Here is a 16,442-nt window from a genome sequence, read left to right as displayed (position 1 = left end):
GCACACACACACAGACACACAGACACACACAGGTGCACTGGAACCTCCCCAGGTGGAGAACGCGCTCCCATTAGCGTGGCGCAGAGCTCCCGCCCACCAGAGGGCGCTGCAGGCGCGTGGCGATGGCGCTGAGAACCAGCACATCCCTTAGGGGAACCGCAGGGCCAGGCAGCCAAGGCTCCCCCACACAGGTGTTCACTGTGCAGGCCGAGCATCCCCAACCCCGAAATCTGAAATCTGAAATGCCCCATGTTCTGAGGGCTGACTCGAGGCTATAAGTGGGAAATTTCTTTCTTTTTTTTTTTTTTTTTTTTTGTCTTTTTCCTTTTTATCGGTACCAGGGATCGAACTCATGACTGCATGCTTGCAAGGCAGGCGCTTATGCCGCTGAGCTAAATCCCCAGCCTCAATAAGTGAGAAATTTCACATCAGATTTTTTGCACAAAATTTTAAAGTTTTTTTTTTTTTGCATATAATTACCCGCAGCCTCCGTAAAGTATATGCAGTTATTCCAAAACCTGAACAAATCTGAGACCCGAACACCAGGGTCCTACCATGTCAGCAGGGACGCTACACGTGTTCTCTGCATGTCTGCCGCGCCCCCTCCCTCCAGCCCCCGGCCTTTGGCCCTCCTCAAAGCATTTCCACAGAAGACCAGTGTCCACAGGAGTTTTAGAGACTTTATTTATGTATAAACAATTTAAACACTTTGCCATAAATTATCTTTGCCTGTCCCTAGTCTTTGCCTAGCAGCAAATTAAAATTAATATAAAAACTCGATGAACAATTCATACATGTATATTACAAAAAAGTTCCTGTACCAAAGTTCTTATTAGACTTTTTTTTGTTTTTGTTTGTGTTTTTTTACGTTTTTAAAATTTTTTTTTTTAGTTTTTGTATTTTATTTTTTATTTTTTTTTCTCTCCCCGTGGTGACTGTCATGTGATTGTCTCAGTTTCTGGACCAAACAAACACACTAATAATTTTAAATCGGAAACAGTGACTGTGCCTTGCGGCGTAGGTATGTACAGGGTGACCGAAGTGGTACCTGTTAGCAACAGAGTCACAATGCCGCACCTCTACCGCAACTGATACCCACGAACTACGGAATCTAGACAGACTACACCCTGTAACTGCGTATTACTGTCCACAATGGAATCTCCAAAGACAAAAGAGTATGAGATCTATCTGTAGTGAGTATAGCCACCATTCTGAATTAAATTTTACACTCTGCGCTCAAATAAATTAGCTCAGGCCAGACTAAGTGGAGACCTGAGAGTTAAGTGCTGGACGGTATTATTTTCGCTTTGACTTTTGATATGAATTTTTTTCTTGTTTTTCTTTTTTCTTTAAAAAGTATTTCCAGTGCTCACTCCTCCACTTTTATGCCCCCCCTCCCCAGGCGCTACACACAAATCGCCCCCAAAGTCGTGGTTTTCAATGCACCTGTATTTGCTTAAAGGAAAGCGTCCGAAGCCGCTGTCCAACGCGCAGTCTGAGTGGTTGTCTCGGCTGGTCTGACGACACTGGCCCTTGTGAATATCTCCGCATCGCTCACGTGTGAATGAGTGAGGTAATAGGATACGAGGCCTTCTCGTCTTTATTTCTTTGTGTGAAGGTCGGTGTGTTTGTTTCGTTTTGTTTGCTTGCTTGCTTTTTTTTTTTTCTTCCTATTCTTCTGTTCCTGGCGGATATTTTGCGTCTCTTTTCTGTGTTAGACCCAGAACAAGTGGGTCATATTTGAGGGGAACTTGGAACGTTTTGTACGTGTGTTCATTCACTCATCCGTGTGTTAATTTCCTCAGAATTTGCAGCCAGGCTTTAGTCTACTTCAGGATGAGGGACTTCTCGCTTGGACAGTAGCATTGGAACTCAAAAAATGTGAGCTTTCTTGCCACTTGGAATCCTAAAGCAGCCTAGCGGCAGTGCCCCTGTTAGGTCTTCGTCTCCTTAGGAGAGGAGATCACAGTTACTCCTGCTGAGCCATCCAGCCAAGGAATGGCAGCGGGTTATTTTGTTACCTCTTGCCCATCTCGTTCTGTCTTAAGAACTGGATGTTGCTGCTACTGTCTGCGAGCTCAGGGTACTGCTCCACGGGAAGCACGTAATAGCCCTCGTAACCCTGCACGCGCCCCGTGCTCAGAAGCTGCTGCTTCTCGCCCTCAGTCCACAGGCGGCTGCCCTCTCGCCCGTCCCTGGCTTTCTGCTGCTCCTTGGCCCAGGCTGTGCCCAGAGCCCTCTGTCTCGCCTGGTCCAGGACTCGGGCCTTCTCTTCGTCCAGGGTGTCGGGGGTCAGGCCATATCGGATGCTAAGCAGCAGTGTGGAGTATTGGAATTCGATGTTGGTGAACCTTCGAGTCCTGCCATTGACCAGCAGTGTGGGCTGCGACACGGTCACGTTCACGCCGCTCTCCAGCACCTTGCGGCCGATGGTGGTACCCAGAGTGACCAGGTCGCTGTCGGCAGAGCCGATCTTCACAAAGTAGTGGGTGTCCTTGCCCTCGATGCTGTAGTGCATCTTGTCTAGGTAGTAGGCGTTGTTCAGCACGGACGCCACCTTGCGGCTGTCCTCGCTGGCGATGCTGGACACACCGGTGGTCACCCGCCCCTCTTTGATGGCAAACATGATGCCTTTGCCGATGATGGGCGTGGTGGTGGCGAACCAGTGGCCTGCCTTCTCTCGGATGCTGGCGTGGAGCTTTTTTGATATCACCTGGCCTTCCAGAGCCAGAAAGGCCTGATTGTGCCTCTCCGTGGTCTGCTGGACTCCGGTAATGAGCTGTGCAAGGAAGAGAACAGAGAATGCTGAGCATGGGGCAGTTCAGTGAGGCAGAGAGAGAGAGGGAGCCAGAGAGGGGACAGCCTGGAGCTCCCCTTCCCCGTGTGTGTGCCCTGCACCATTGATAACTCAGTCCTGCCTGCTGGAACCTGGCCAGGCTGGCTGGTGACCAGCACTGTGATGGGGTGGCCGGCCCATCTTGCATCTGTGCCACCCACTAGCAGTTGGTGAGCGAGGTGTGCTGCTGCCCTGAGTCCGCCCACAGGCTCACTGTGCTCGCAGGACAAAGTGGCCACTGAGCGCTCCTGGTGCTGAGGCTATCGTGCATACTTCAGACCCAGGAGGGTGCTGACTTGAGGGCCAGGGGTCTGTTTGAACAGCCAAGAGCCCCACCTCAGTAATGGGGGTGGCTCTGAGATCAGGGCCTTTGGGTTCAGGCCCCAAGAATGGCCAGTGGCTGATGGGTCGCTGGCATCGGCCCCCGCGAGCGAAGCAGGATCTCAGGCCTCATTCCAGAGCTCTGCAGCCAGAGGCTGCATGCTAACAAGGCACTCGAGGCGGCCTGTGTGCACGCGGAGCTTGAGAAGCACCAGGCTGTGAGATCAGGCTTCGAGGGCCGGAGGGACTGTCCCCCGGCTTTGAGTCAGTTGCTTTGGATCCCTGCCCTGGTTCTGCAGAGGGGTGAAATTACCATTATCTCCTTGGCCTTGAGTCCTCGCTCACAAATGACAACTTGTCTCAATTGGTGGTTGGGGGACAGGCTGGGATAATGGAGGAGGCTGCGTTGGGGAGGTAACGGCACTTAGATAAATGAAGGAAATGATGGCTATTCATCCACTGAGTGGTCCCCAAGGGGCAGGGCTGAGAGAATGCTGCTCTCAATTACCCAGCGGCTCCTCTCTGCCTCTCTATAGTTACACAATCTGGACAATTATTCACAGCAGCTGAGACCTTGCAGACTTTTATAGAGCCGAGCACTGGCTCTGTAGCTGGGCTTAGCTGAGCGCAGGTGCCCACCCCCTCCCATCCGATTGCGGCCGAGGTCTCAGCTGCACCCAAATTGAAACTGACCACCCTTCGGTCATCACCAAAACACCCAAGTGCAGATTAGGTTCCAAAAACTCAATCTGTATACATTTGGGCCATAAAGCACTGAGGTTTTATGTGGGGCATAAAAATGTTCTTTAATGGGACAGAAACTGCAAACCACAGTTTTATTACGTCCCATAAAAGCTGAAAGGGTTATGATCTTCTAGGCAGTGCAGATGGTAGGTTGCTGCTGGATCTCTCCGCACTGTTGTTAATCAAGGAGCGGCTCAAGGGTATATACTGGACAGATAATGACGCACAATTAAGGTAATAATCGAGGCTCAGAAGAAACACGCTGCAGCAGAGTGGACAGCCTGACTCTCACTTTCCCGGGAAGGCTCAGTGTCTCCTGCACCTTTTATACCCAGCCTCAGTGTTTTCTTCCGCTGACCCCTGCAGGGCTGGCATGTGGTTCTATTTGTGGAAGGGGTTGGTGACAGTCACTGAAGTCTTTTTTGTTTTTTGGTACCAGGAGTAGAACTCACAATGTCACGTTTGCCAGGCAGGCCCTTGTGCCACTGAGCTAAATCCCTGGCCCAGTCACTGAATGCCTGGTGGCACCCCCGACTTACCTGTCCATTCTCACTTGCTTGACTCTCTGAGAGTTCATAGGGAGGAGGCACAAAGTACATCTTGGCTCTTGGGAAGCCGGGAATTATGTTGCTAAGCTGAAAGCCAAACATCACCAGCCAGCTTTTCACATCTGCGGTGGAAAAAAAAAAAAAAAAGATTTCTGAATCGGGATGGATGGAAAGCTGCAGTGGATTCGACAGACAGAAAGAGAACAAAATAAAATGGGTGGTCAGATATGGTCTCTTCCAAAAGGAGAGAGAGGCAGGAAGCTAGCGAATGCCTCCTGGGTTTGGACTCAAAGCTTCTTTACAAGGGTTCTGAATGCACATGTTCTTCTCAGCGTGACCAACTGAGGGCCACCATGGCATAAGTGAGAAGGCCAGTGGTACATCTGGCTTCCCATCTGCTTGCCGTGTGGCCCATCCTAAGTTCCGGCCCCTCTCTACGCCTCAGGCTTCTCAGAGATGAATTGGGATAGTAACTTCACCAATGTCATTGGGTTGTTGTGAAGATCAAAGGACCCATCACAGTGCTGGGCACATGGGCCATTCGGTTCTTGTGAAGTCCTCCATGTGCCCAGTCTTTAAAGGAGCATCTATTTTGGTCCAGGCAGTTGGTCAGAAGTCAGAGACACAATGACCAATTGGAAGGATCGGTGGTGACTGTCACTGGGCAGGACATCACAGCTGAGGGTACTGCATCCTGCTGGCTCACCACAGGATGGGATATCAAGGGCTGGAAACAGATGGGGTGCAGTTTTCAAGCTCTTGAGGCCCATTTCTCCAGGTCTCCTGCTCATCAAAGAGAGCTCTGCATGCTTAAAGTCAGACCCCTGCCAGGGGTCAAGGCCAAGGTCAAGTCCCTCGAAGTGGGAATTGGAGGACCTGCTCTCACAGCTTGCCCTGCCTAACTGGTCCAGGTTCTCAGGGCTCCCTGCAGAGACGAGCAGAGGCCTGGACGTCCACCCCTTGAAACACCTGTGTCTGCACCAACACCACTGCCGTGGAGCTGAGCGAATCTCATTATGTTCCTGTTCCTAACAGGCACCCCAAGATCATGCATCGTGTCCTCTGCTCCCCTTTACTGTCTCATCTCTGCCACTCCCCACTGTTTAAGATGCTTCCCCTGGGCCCTCTGGAGTTTGAGTGGCATCAGGAAAGCCCTCATCACTTTCATCTTTTGTCTGAAGCCATCTCTCCCCCAAGAACACTGATCTCCCCAGCAGTACCATGGTCCTTGTTGTGGTTGTCGGTGATGCCTGGCCATGCCCCGGAAGTCTGCAAAGCTTTTAGCTTCCACACTACAATCAGCCCTTCACTCTGATCAGGATTAATTCTCACTGATTTCATTAGACAAATACTTGGTCCTCCCAGCATCCTGGCCTCCCAGCTCCTTGGATGATCCCTACCTCACTCAGCTCTCTGCTATACTTAGGGTGCTGTCATCCCCAGTACACCATGGTGACCCCCCATTCTGTCAATTTCATGCAAGTCCTCCCCTCTGACCACAGCCTTGGCTCTTTCTAGCTTACTTCATGTGTGTGTGTGTGTGTGTGTGTGTGTGTGTGTACATGCGCGTGTGCGTGCAGTCAATTCCTTCCCACCTCTCTCCCTTCTTTCCTTCCTTCCTTTTGTGGATTTTTAATTTTGAGACAGGCTCCTGCTAAGCTGCTTGGGCTGGTTTTGAACTTGCAATCCTCCTGCCCCAGCTTCCCAGGGTGCTAGGATGACAGGCATGCACCACCATGCCAGGCTTAGTTTACACAGTGCTCGTATCTTTGGAGCTTCTTTGCCTCCAAGGACCTTCTTGCATCCATCCTAAATTGCCTTCTGCCCCTCGACTTCCTGGTCCTTTCTGTCCTTTACCAGGTACACACTCCCTGGGCCGCCTATTTCATGTTTGCCCTTGGGCAGTTGAATGTGGCTGGGAAAAAAGTCCCCAGCGTGTGGACGGCGTCACTGCACATTTCTCGCTGTGCATGGCCCAGCAACCTCACCGCACTCCCTGCTTGGTGCGTCTGTCCGCCTGCCCTCCTGGGCACCCTGCATCTCCTCATCTCTCTGTGAACCTTCAGTGCCCCCTTCCCTTCCTCCCTCCTGCCGGTGACCTTGTCTCCTGTTCTCCTGAGAAAACAGGCAGCCAAAGGGGGGTCCCCCTAATGCCCCACTATGGATGGTTTCAGGTGTTCTGAATTCCACTCCTGCACCCTGCTCCCCGCTGTTCTCCTGGAGCTCGGGCTGAGCCCTTGAGCTGCAGTGCTGCACGGGGTCACATGCTTTCTTCCTGGAGGCCAAGGCCACCGCAGCAGTTCTGTCTCTCTCCTCTCACCCATTATCATTGGCCTCCTCCTTCTTTCCGAGCATCAAGCCCATCAGCATACAGCTGGGTCCCCATATCCCCCTTAAAACACTTTCTTCGGTCACCACTTCTTTCAGCAATACCTGTAGGGAGCTGCGCGACTGCCCTGCTGCTGTCTCCCTGCCTCTCCCTTATATGGGCACATAGTGCGCCCTACATCAACCATGATCCTCTCCTGCTCACGTCAGGTACACGGACGTGACCCATCAGAGATCACCCTGTGGCCTCTTCCTGTCCCACCAGCCTGCCCTTGCTCTATAAAAGTTGCGACCACTTCCTCAATAAACGAGACTTGATTGGACTTCCTCAACTTGTCTCCGTCTCTCTTTGTCTCTTGCCCTGTCTGTGTTAATCCCCGTTCCTCCTTCAGGTGGTTACCCCGCGGATTGATCCACGGGCTGGGTCAAATACCCTTTCCTTTTTATCCTTTATAGAAATCTCTCAAACTGAGTGTAATTCTCTGTACTAACTGTTTTCCATTTTTCCTCCAATTGCCTTTGTTTTTTTTAAAGATGATCTTGCTTTATAGTGCGGGTTGGCCTTGAATTCACTATGTAGTCCAGACTGACCTTGAGCTCCCTGGGATCCTACTGCCTCAGCCTACCCATTGCTGGGATTAAAGGTGTGTGTTACCACTCCCAGCTTTCTGTTTTGTGTTTTTTTTTTTTCCCTTTTGGAGACAGGGTCTCACTGTGTAGTTCAGACTGGCCCTGAACTCTCTGTGAAGTCTAGGCTGGCGTTGAGCTCACTGTGATGCTCCTGCCTCAGCCTCCCAGTGCTGGGATGACAGGCAGGTGTTACCACACCCAGTTTCCCACTGTATCTTGAATCAGGTTTTTTTTCCTTTACCGCATTGAGCCCACTGTCAAGGTCATGAGTGACCTTCCATGTTGCTAAGCGAGTCCCAGGCTGATCATGGTCCTCATTTCACTCAACAGATCAGAAGCGTGTGACAGGTGGAAACTGCCTGCCTTTCTTCCTTTTCTTGACTTTCTGGAAAACATAGTCTCTCATATTTTCTTCCCCCTAACAGCTGCTCTCTGTCCTTTTCGTATTGTTGGAAACTCCCAGATTCCTCTGTAAATTTCTTCCCTGCTCCATCTCCTCTCTCGGAGAAGGCGACTTTTCCTAGCCTGGGCCCAATGCCATCCATTCTCTGATGCTGATTCCAGAATTTACATCTCAGCTGGGAGCCCATCCTGCACTCTGAACTGGAGAACCTCATCACGCTTCAGCTCCAAGTCGTCCAACATTGACTTCTGGTTCTTCTCAAAGCTGTCCCAGGCGTGGTGCTTCCCACCTTGGCTGATGACAACTCCATTCTTCCCTATCAAACCTGACTCTTGTATACTCCCACATCAACTCCAACAGTAAATAAACACTCCTCCCCCCTTTAAAAAATTTTTTTTTGTCCTTTTCCTTTTTATTGATACCGGGGATCGAACTCATGACTGCCCGCTTGCAAGGCAGGTGCTTATGCCACTGAGCTAAATCCCCAGCCCCCCCCCCCTTTTTTTCACTTTCCCTTTTTTCAAAGAATCACTGAGGTAAGATTTGGACATTTATGGTCACCTTTCAAGATTAAAAAAAAATCTAAGTATCACTTGTGCTATTACTGATTGATGGATTGAAAAACAAATAAATTTGCCATTCCACTCAGGGAAATCCATTTAAAAAGGAACTCTACATCACTCCTATAAATGAGAAAGCCAACTCACTTGTTGTGAACAGAAAATAATTGTAAAATTAACACAAAGGAAACAAAGACATGCAATTAAATTAGAGCACCATTTTGTTACCTGCTACTGAGGGAGTCTTTAGACCTGCTGTCTCTGTTGAAAAGGGAGATTAGAGGTGTTAATGAGGTGTTTAATACATACCCACATCAAGCAGGGACTTTCTCCTCCACTGAATGGGAAGAATTAAGAAAGCACCCAGAAGGGACTAACTTTCCTCATCTGTGTTTCAGTGTTATTTAATACCTCCACTGGATACCACAGGAAATCCCTCACCAGGGATGTGTGAGATTTCTAGAAGATTCCAGAAAATTCCAGAAAAACTCTGTCATCTAGGAGAACTCAAGGAAATCCTTGTCCTCAGGAGACTGTCTCTGTCATTAACTTTGTCCTTTAAGGAGCTTTTGCTCTAGGCTGAAGTTCCCTCAGTGAAGAGACAGTAGGAGAACTACCCGATTTTGAGATAGGGATTTTAATGATTACTCCCAAACAGTAATAGCTTATGCCATTTCTCTTTTTCTTTCCCTTCTCCTCCTCCTCCATATCCCTTTCTTTTTCTACTTTGAAGTTTCTAACACAATTTTGCTTCTGTGTCTAAACCTATTCTGAAAGGTCTATTCAAAGTTGCTTGGATTATCTTCTTCTACAGATACAATTATTGTGGAGTAATTGGTGCAGCCTGCTGACAGGCTTCTTAGACCAGTGATGGTGAACCTATGGCACGCACGCCAGAGCAGGCCCCCGCGGCCCCTCTGTCAGAATGCGAGCCAAGTTGCCCCCACAACTGAGCAGCAGATATTCAGGTTAAACTGGAGTGTTGGCACTTTGCAACACATAAGTGAGTGTCTTTAGGTCTCTAGAAGAAGTCCAGATTGCTGGGAGGAGCCTGCCCCCAATCTCTCTCTAATATCTTCTTATTTCAGATGTCCCAATCATCCTGCTAAAAACAACTATTAAAACTAACTGAACAAGAGGGCAGCTTTAGAATTCATGGGTTGGAAAGGAATCACTTGTTCCCCCCCTTCCACCGCTTGTGGCGGTGACACTGGCATCCCTAGCCTGGGTGTCTTTCGGGGCCTACACCACCTGTCCTCTGTGCCAGTTTTCTTTGTACCAGCAAGCTGGGCAAACATGAATCTTCCTCCTGTGTTGGGAGCTGCCACTTGGATTCAGAGAACTGTTTCCAAACAGCAGTGATCCATCCGGGTACAAGAGAGAGAAGGTTCTGTTCTTTCCGTTCCTCCCAACTACATCTTAATTACCTCTTCCCTTTAAATTGTGAGCAGCGAGTTCAGCCACTCGGTTAGTCTCCTAAGTGGCAAATTAAGACTAATTTAGATGGGGTTTACAGATGAGCCAATACTGGAACAGAGGAGGATGATTTGGTGTTCTCTGCATGGATTCGCTCTCCAAGGGTCACCTCATGGTGCACAGGTGGTGGCAGGTGTGGGTGGGCCCTGGCCTGGCTCCCTTTTCCGAAAGCCTGGATCTGCTCCTTCAGTGGTGACTATAGGCATCATCAGCCCTGTGCATGCTGCTTCTTTGATACAACTCTTTAGATTTTTTCTAATGGCTTCTGGATCCAATCTGGTTGGACTCAGTTCAAATTGATTTGATTCCCACGTATTGAGACCGAAGGAAGCAGTGGAACGAGGAAAGCCATCTTGCCATTCAGAAAACCCTGCTAATTTCCTTTTTCTCTTTGTAGGGAAGCAGGGAAGTAGCCGAGGGGGTTGGCGAGGCTGACTGTGTCCTGTGAATGATTTTGTTTGGGACTTGGCAGCAGCAGTATCTGCTCAGCCCATTCTGTGGCTTTCTCTTTATTTGCCTCCGATGGACTTGTTCTAAGCTGTCCAGCACCAAGCAAGCCCCTGGGAAGCACAGAGAAGAGGGAGGAGCCTGCGCTCTGGCTAAGCTAGCATGGGCAGCCTCCCTATTCACCCTGCTTCCTCTCCAGTTCATAACGGCACTGGCACGAATGCTGCCTGCTCAGAAAGGCCTTCTGTGATCGTCCTAAATAAAGGGGATACTTCCCATCACTCTCTGTCTCACCCCTATCCTGTTTTATGTAACTTCACAGCACTTACTGTTACCTGATCTAGTTGCATATTTCCGGAGAGGTGCTTTAATTTGAAATTACAGTAAGTTGGGAGACAAAAGTCATGCTAAGCCCTGGGGAAGAGATCCATGGTCCCCGGATGAGATGCAGGGGAGGAGGGAGAGAGGAAACAGCCTGGCCCAGTCCTGAGGTGCAAAAAGGGTCCTAGCTGGTTCTGCTGGGGGTAAGGTGGGGGATGCGGGGTCACCTCAGAAGTTCTGACACTTGCCAGTGAAATCCTGTATGAACTAGCTGATCTTTGAGGTCATCTATTTGTTTCTGCTCTGGAAGACACTGAGGTCATGTGCTCCAGGTTGCAACTGCTTCATTTCTGGCCTTGGCAGATGGACAAATTGATCCCTGACTGTTTGAGTATTGATGCCTCTGTGGCGCACAGGTGAGACCTATGAGTTTCTTGGAACTTGACGGCCCTTGGTCTTAAGGTTTCCAGTGTTGGTTCTTATGTAGTACATTAACTGCTCACTTGCTTGGTGGAATGTGATCCTTTAGGGCCTGGTCACTTTGGATCCCTTCATATACCATCACGTGACTCCTCTGCTTATTTCCCTACAGACAGGAACTCTGTCCTCCTTCCCACTGCATCTCCTGTACTTAGTACATCTAAGATACTCCTAATGCAGTATCTACTGAAAGGATGGGTAGTTGGGTGGATGAACAGATGGATGGTTGGATGGACAGGTGGATGGATGGGTAGCTGGATGGATGGTTGGACGGATGCATAGGAAGCCTTGTTTCACCAGTTCCTCACTTGTTGTGGAGAAGCACATCATTTGCCCTCCTTGGCCCCTCTTCCCCCTGTCTTCTCCAAGGTTCTTGCTCTTTCTAACAACCTAGATCCTATTTCTTCTTCAGGCCCAGTTTGATATGGGACCTTCTACATGGTATCAAATCTTCCAAATTTGAGGTAGTCTACATACACATGTGCACACACATACAAACCTTTGAGAGAAAGGTGTTTCTCTTGTTCATCATTGTATCCCCAGAATCCCACATAGTATTACCCTGTGCACCCTGGTTTTTGGATAAAAAACTGAACAGGCACCTATGTAATAGCACAGGCTTAATATATATATATATATATATGGTCAGGCAAAGTTTCTGGGAGTCAGGAAGTGGGTCCATCACAATACCTCTGCTAACGCATTGCTTTGCTAGGAATAACAGTGCTCGCATTATAAGCAGATAGCATTTCACGAACATCTACTTCTGAGCGCCAGGAACCAGCTTTAACTATGCACGTTCATTTTCTTCTCATGATCACTTCATGTGATGGCTTTACCAGCACCTTTTCACAGAAGAAATGTGCTCAGAGACATTGGTCAGCTAGTCCCAGGTATTTTGGTTTATAAAGGAACAGAGAGAATTTCAACTGGATCTTTCTAATGCTAGACTTCCATTCTTTGTCCCTTTCTTAAGCAGATTTCCTCTGCTGGGATAAGAATGGCTCCTGTAAGAGGTATTTCAATGGAATAAATTGTAGTGGCCAGGAAATCTTCCAACAGACCTGATGATAGCTCTGTGTTACTGTCTTTCTACTTTTCTAGACACTGTCCTGTTGTCAGCTGTACTGGTCATGGTGTTCTCCCCCATCAAATGTCAGCCCTTCCTTCCAAGTTCCCATCGTCTACCAAGATAATCACCCATGGGGAGCCACTGCCCAGCTAAGCTGCACAGCCTCACCTGTCACGTAGTTCTTCAAATCCAGCTCGTTGCTGAGAGGATTGTTGCTCTTGAACATATACAAGTTAAAGGGTGCCGGCTCTTTGCCCACATTTTTCCACATGGTGTAGTCTGGGGAGGTCCATCGTCCCGCCAGCACATCGTAATCACGCTGAGTAAAGTGGACCAGCTTGGTTAGGGGGTCATAGAGGCCCCCGTGGAAGCCAATGACCATCTGGAAGTCAGGGTTGGAGTCATAATAGATCTCCCCGTAGGCCGTGTACTGCAGCTGCTTGATCATGAGTCCATTGATGCTGAACACTGCCAGTGGTGTCCCCGTGTTATCAGATGCCACGTAGTACTCTTCCCCACTGCTGCTCTCCATGGCGAAGAGGTGACCCTGGAGGTCATAGTACAGGGAGGTGATTTCCGAGTTGGAGTGATTGTAGACATGGGTGATGCGAGTCGGGTTGTGGAGGTCAGAGTAGAAGTACTGCAGGTGGTGGCCCAGGTTGGTCTTGTAAGAAGCGCGCCGTCCCACGCCATCATAGCGGTACTGGACACTCCATCCGCTGGCCTTGTTGTATGCCCTGGTGAGGAGGCCCTTGGAGTTATACTCGAAGATGTCAGCACCTCGCTGGCACAGATAGCCATCATCATCAATTTTGTACTGCACGTCGCCGAGCCGGGTGATTCGATCACGGAGGTCATAGCGCAAGGGCATGAGGCGCACACTGTTGCCAGGGTTCAGCAAGTGCAGGTTCCCATTGAGGTCATAGCTATAGCGCCAGGTGGGGCGGTCATTGACGGCCACGCTCTGCAGCTGCCCATCCCCGTCATAGTCATAGGTGTACTTGGTGGTATTGGCATAGGGCCCCAGTTTTAGCTCCCGCTTGATTACCCTCCCCATACTGTCATACTGCACCGTCATCCAGTACATGAGGGAACGGAACATCTCGTACTGGACTTCCTTGATGCGTCCATGGGTGTCAAAGTGCTTGCTGAGGGTCATCACGGCAGTGGTGATGATCTGATTGATGTCGTAATAGATGACTCCAAACTTGCCAAAGTGTTCCACCTTGCCAGAAATCTCATCATAGCGGTAGAGGTCAACAGGAAGCGGTGTCTCACTGATGACGGGTTTGATACTTGCGATCCGGAAGCTGTTGTCGTGATAAGTATAGTCGAACCTGGCATTGATCATGCCTTCCTCCGAGAACCTGTAGATCTGCTTGTCCACCAAGGGGCCAATTTTCCGGTACCGGATAGTGCAGGAGAAGCCCCCACTTTGGAGGTTGACCATCTTCAAAACGCCAGTGGTCTCATCATACCCAAAGGTGACAGCAGTACTGTCATAGACAATCTCTGATAGCTTGGACAGTTTTCCATACTTGTAGAACACCTGGCGTCCAGTGCCCAAAAAGGATGTCTTCAGGATACGACCGTCATCGCTGTAGTCGAAGATGACCGAAGCATTGCTCTCGGGGGGGTTGTAAATGTTGCGGATGTAGCCAATGGAGGTGTGTGTGGACATGCTGTGCCGGGCGACGCTGGGCATGGTGACGGCGTGGAGACGTTCAGAGGAATCATACTCAAATATGTACTGACGTTGACTCTGAAGCAGAAGGACCATGGACTGGGGAAGAAAAGTAAAAGGAAACACATGATTGACTCTTGCACCCAAATGACAGAATTTATTCCATTTCGTCCTGTCAATTTATTTATTTATTTTATTTTTGCCCTTTTGAGACAGGGTTTCACTAAGCAGTTCAGGCTGGCTGAACTCACGGCCATCCTTCTGTCTCAGCCTCCCGAGTGCTGGCATTATAGGTGTGGGCCGCCATGCCGAGTCTGTGTCAATTTAAAAGCCATGAAAGATGGCAAGTTTAGACCAGAGCTTACATGGATTCATACCCTTGGGCGTATCAATTCTAATGAGCATGGTGGCTGCCTACGGGAGCACTTCTCAAACTAAAGTGTATGTGGTGCGATTCAGGAGCTCTGGGGAGCCTGGGATCTGCGTGTGTAACAAGTTCCTAGGGGCCCGGGATGAAGAGAGAGGCAAAGATTGCCCCAGGCTCAGTGGTAAAGAATCCTGAGACTGTTTAGCATTAATCGTTGCCTGCCCAACTAGGGTGCGACACTTGTGTCGTGTTTTTGCCCTGACTAAACCTAAGAGAAACCACATCCTCCAATTAGAAACCACTGTGAAGTTTATCAGGATCACTGAGTCTTTGGGAAAAGAGCGGCATGAACTAGAAGTGGCTAGGAGACTCCTGCCATCCCCTGCTGCCCATCCCGGTGTTTTAGGGTGCAGCAGGACCAGTGTGAGGTAAGGACGTCTTGCCGAGGACAGCAGCTCTGTCCACAGTCACAGCGAGGAAGGGGAAATGGAGCCGTGCTGAGGGGAGTCTGTTGAGAGACCTGGGCTCAGCCGGCCCCGACTGACCACTGGGTGACCGGGGCAGCCTCCCGCAGTCCTGGCAGGAGCCGAGAAGGGACCTCTTTTACTGCTGTCCTACCCTGGGCTTTTTGCAACAGAAAGCCTTGATGTTGGCATTTTTCAGACACAAAAATCATGGAGAGAGACTCTGTTGTCTGTCTGAGCCAAGAGCCAAGTAGGAGGGTGTGGTCTGTGTGCCTGAGTTTTAGGCAGCATTCCCTACCCCAGTGCTTGATTCAGGGCAAGGCAGAAATGAATCAGCGCATTTCCAATTCACCAGCAGTGATTAGCTGTGCTGCCAGGGGATGATTCTGTCCGCTTCAACATCGCCTTTTTTTTTTTTTTTTTTGAATAAAATCAGACAATCCATCCTTTTGCCATTACTGTGTCTAGCACTTTTTTTCTTTTAATGGTAATAGTGATGATCTATGAATAACATTTTCCTTGAGAATTTTTCCTTGAGGGTGGGGGTGTGAGGGGAACCCTTGTAGAGTCAAAGCAAAGATGTTAAAATGTCTCAGGGTCAGATGTATCAGGTGAGCATCAGACAGGCAACAGGGATGCCGGGAAGCCCCGGTGGACCATGGTGGAGTGGTCACTCACCTTGTCGAGATAGGAGTAGCTCCACACTTTCCCGTCAGCGAACATGCGGGACACGATGCGGCCCTGCTTGTCAATGTCTGTCCTCTCGCTCATGGCCCCACGCTGAAGGCCAGCCAGGCGCCCGTTGAAGAAGTAGGAGACATTGACGGCGGCCAGCCCGCTGCTGGGGAGCCAGAGGAAGGGGCGGCCCACCTGATCATAAATGATCCTCAAGGTGAACTTCCGGTGATCGTCATAGATCTTTTCTGTCCGAATATTCCGGTCATAGTCGATGGACAAGAGATTTCTTCCATGGACCTAGGAAAACACAACAGGCTTGCGTTGAAAGACCCCACCCAGGTGTCTGGGAAGGATGTGGCAGGCAGGATCCATGTGCAACGGAGAAAGGAAAAACTCTGACATTGTTCAGTGTGTTGCTTTCTAAACTTCAACACTACAACACGCACAGAGCATGGCAGTATGTAGGCATTGCATGGGGATACAGAAGAGAGGCTTCTTAAGGCTGGACGGGCTGATCCAGGCACGGTCACTACAAGCAGAGAGGTGGGTTGTGCAACCATGAGGGATGCTAGCTGTCATAGAAAGTGTGAACAGAGAAAACAGTGCACAAGCGACACAGCCGTACAGTATAGCTTAGACCTGAGCATTTTGATGGCCCAGCCTCTCTACCCTGGGGACAAGATAATTTGCATACTGTAATGCTTTTTGCCACATTATCAGCTGGGCAGCTGATGACCTTTAAGAACAGGGGCAATAATTCTCATGACATTTGGTATAGGGGTACCAAGGAGGGTGAGGAGGAAGCCTTAGGAATCCACGCTATGCAAAGATCTGGGACTATAAAGGCTCATTTCACTGTGAACTTCTTTATTTCAAATGTCAGGTGCAGAGTCGTGCTACTGTCACAGATGCTAGGCACCAGCGGGGGCACCTCTGCCAGGCTGGGGATTCCAGCAAAGGGAGAGACTTCCTGACTTATAGTTGAAAGAAACAGGGGAAGAGATCCAGACACGATTTAATATTTATTTAGGAGTTGATCTGATCAGAGCGGGAAGGCTGGGAGACTAGACTCTCATTGGGGGC

The 16,442-nt window shown here is 49.6% G+C and overlaps 1 protein-coding gene across 13 annotated transcripts in view; it reads right to left on the bottom strand.

Annotated features, from left to right (window-relative positions):
- Positions 1 to 660: 660 nt before the first annotated feature.
- Tenm2 (teneurin transmembrane protein 2) overlaps positions 661 to 16,442 on the bottom strand; it is a 1,173,780-nt gene continuing 1,157,998 nt past the window's right edge. For all 13 annotated transcript variants that reach the window (XM_063230744.1, XM_063230743.1, XM_063230746.1 and 10 more), the window contains 4 exons: positions 15,360 to 15,656; positions 12,335 to 13,949; positions 4,441 to 4,571; positions 661 to 2,779 (listed from right to left, as the gene is read on the bottom strand). In XM_063230744.1, the coding sequence (XP_063086814.1) occupies positions 2,018 to 2,779; positions 4,441 to 4,571; positions 12,335 to 13,949; positions 15,360 to 15,656 (2,805 nt within the window). In that variant the 3' untranslated portion in view covers positions 661 to 2,017. The remainder of the gene's footprint in view (positions 2,780 to 4,440; positions 4,572 to 12,334; positions 13,950 to 15,359; positions 15,657 to 16,442) is intronic.

The sequence above is a fragment of the Cavia porcellus genome, unplaced genomic scaffold (genome assembly GCF_034190915.1).
Source record: "Cavia porcellus strain 051 isolate PalLab524CR breed Dunkin Hartley unplaced genomic scaffold, mCavPor4.1 scaffold_19, whole genome shotgun sequence".
NCBI classification, from domain to species: Eukaryota; Metazoa; Chordata; class Mammalia; order Rodentia; family Caviidae; genus Cavia; species Cavia porcellus.
Note: the sequence above shows the minus strand (reverse complement) of the source record. Positions and strands in the feature narration are given on the sequence as shown.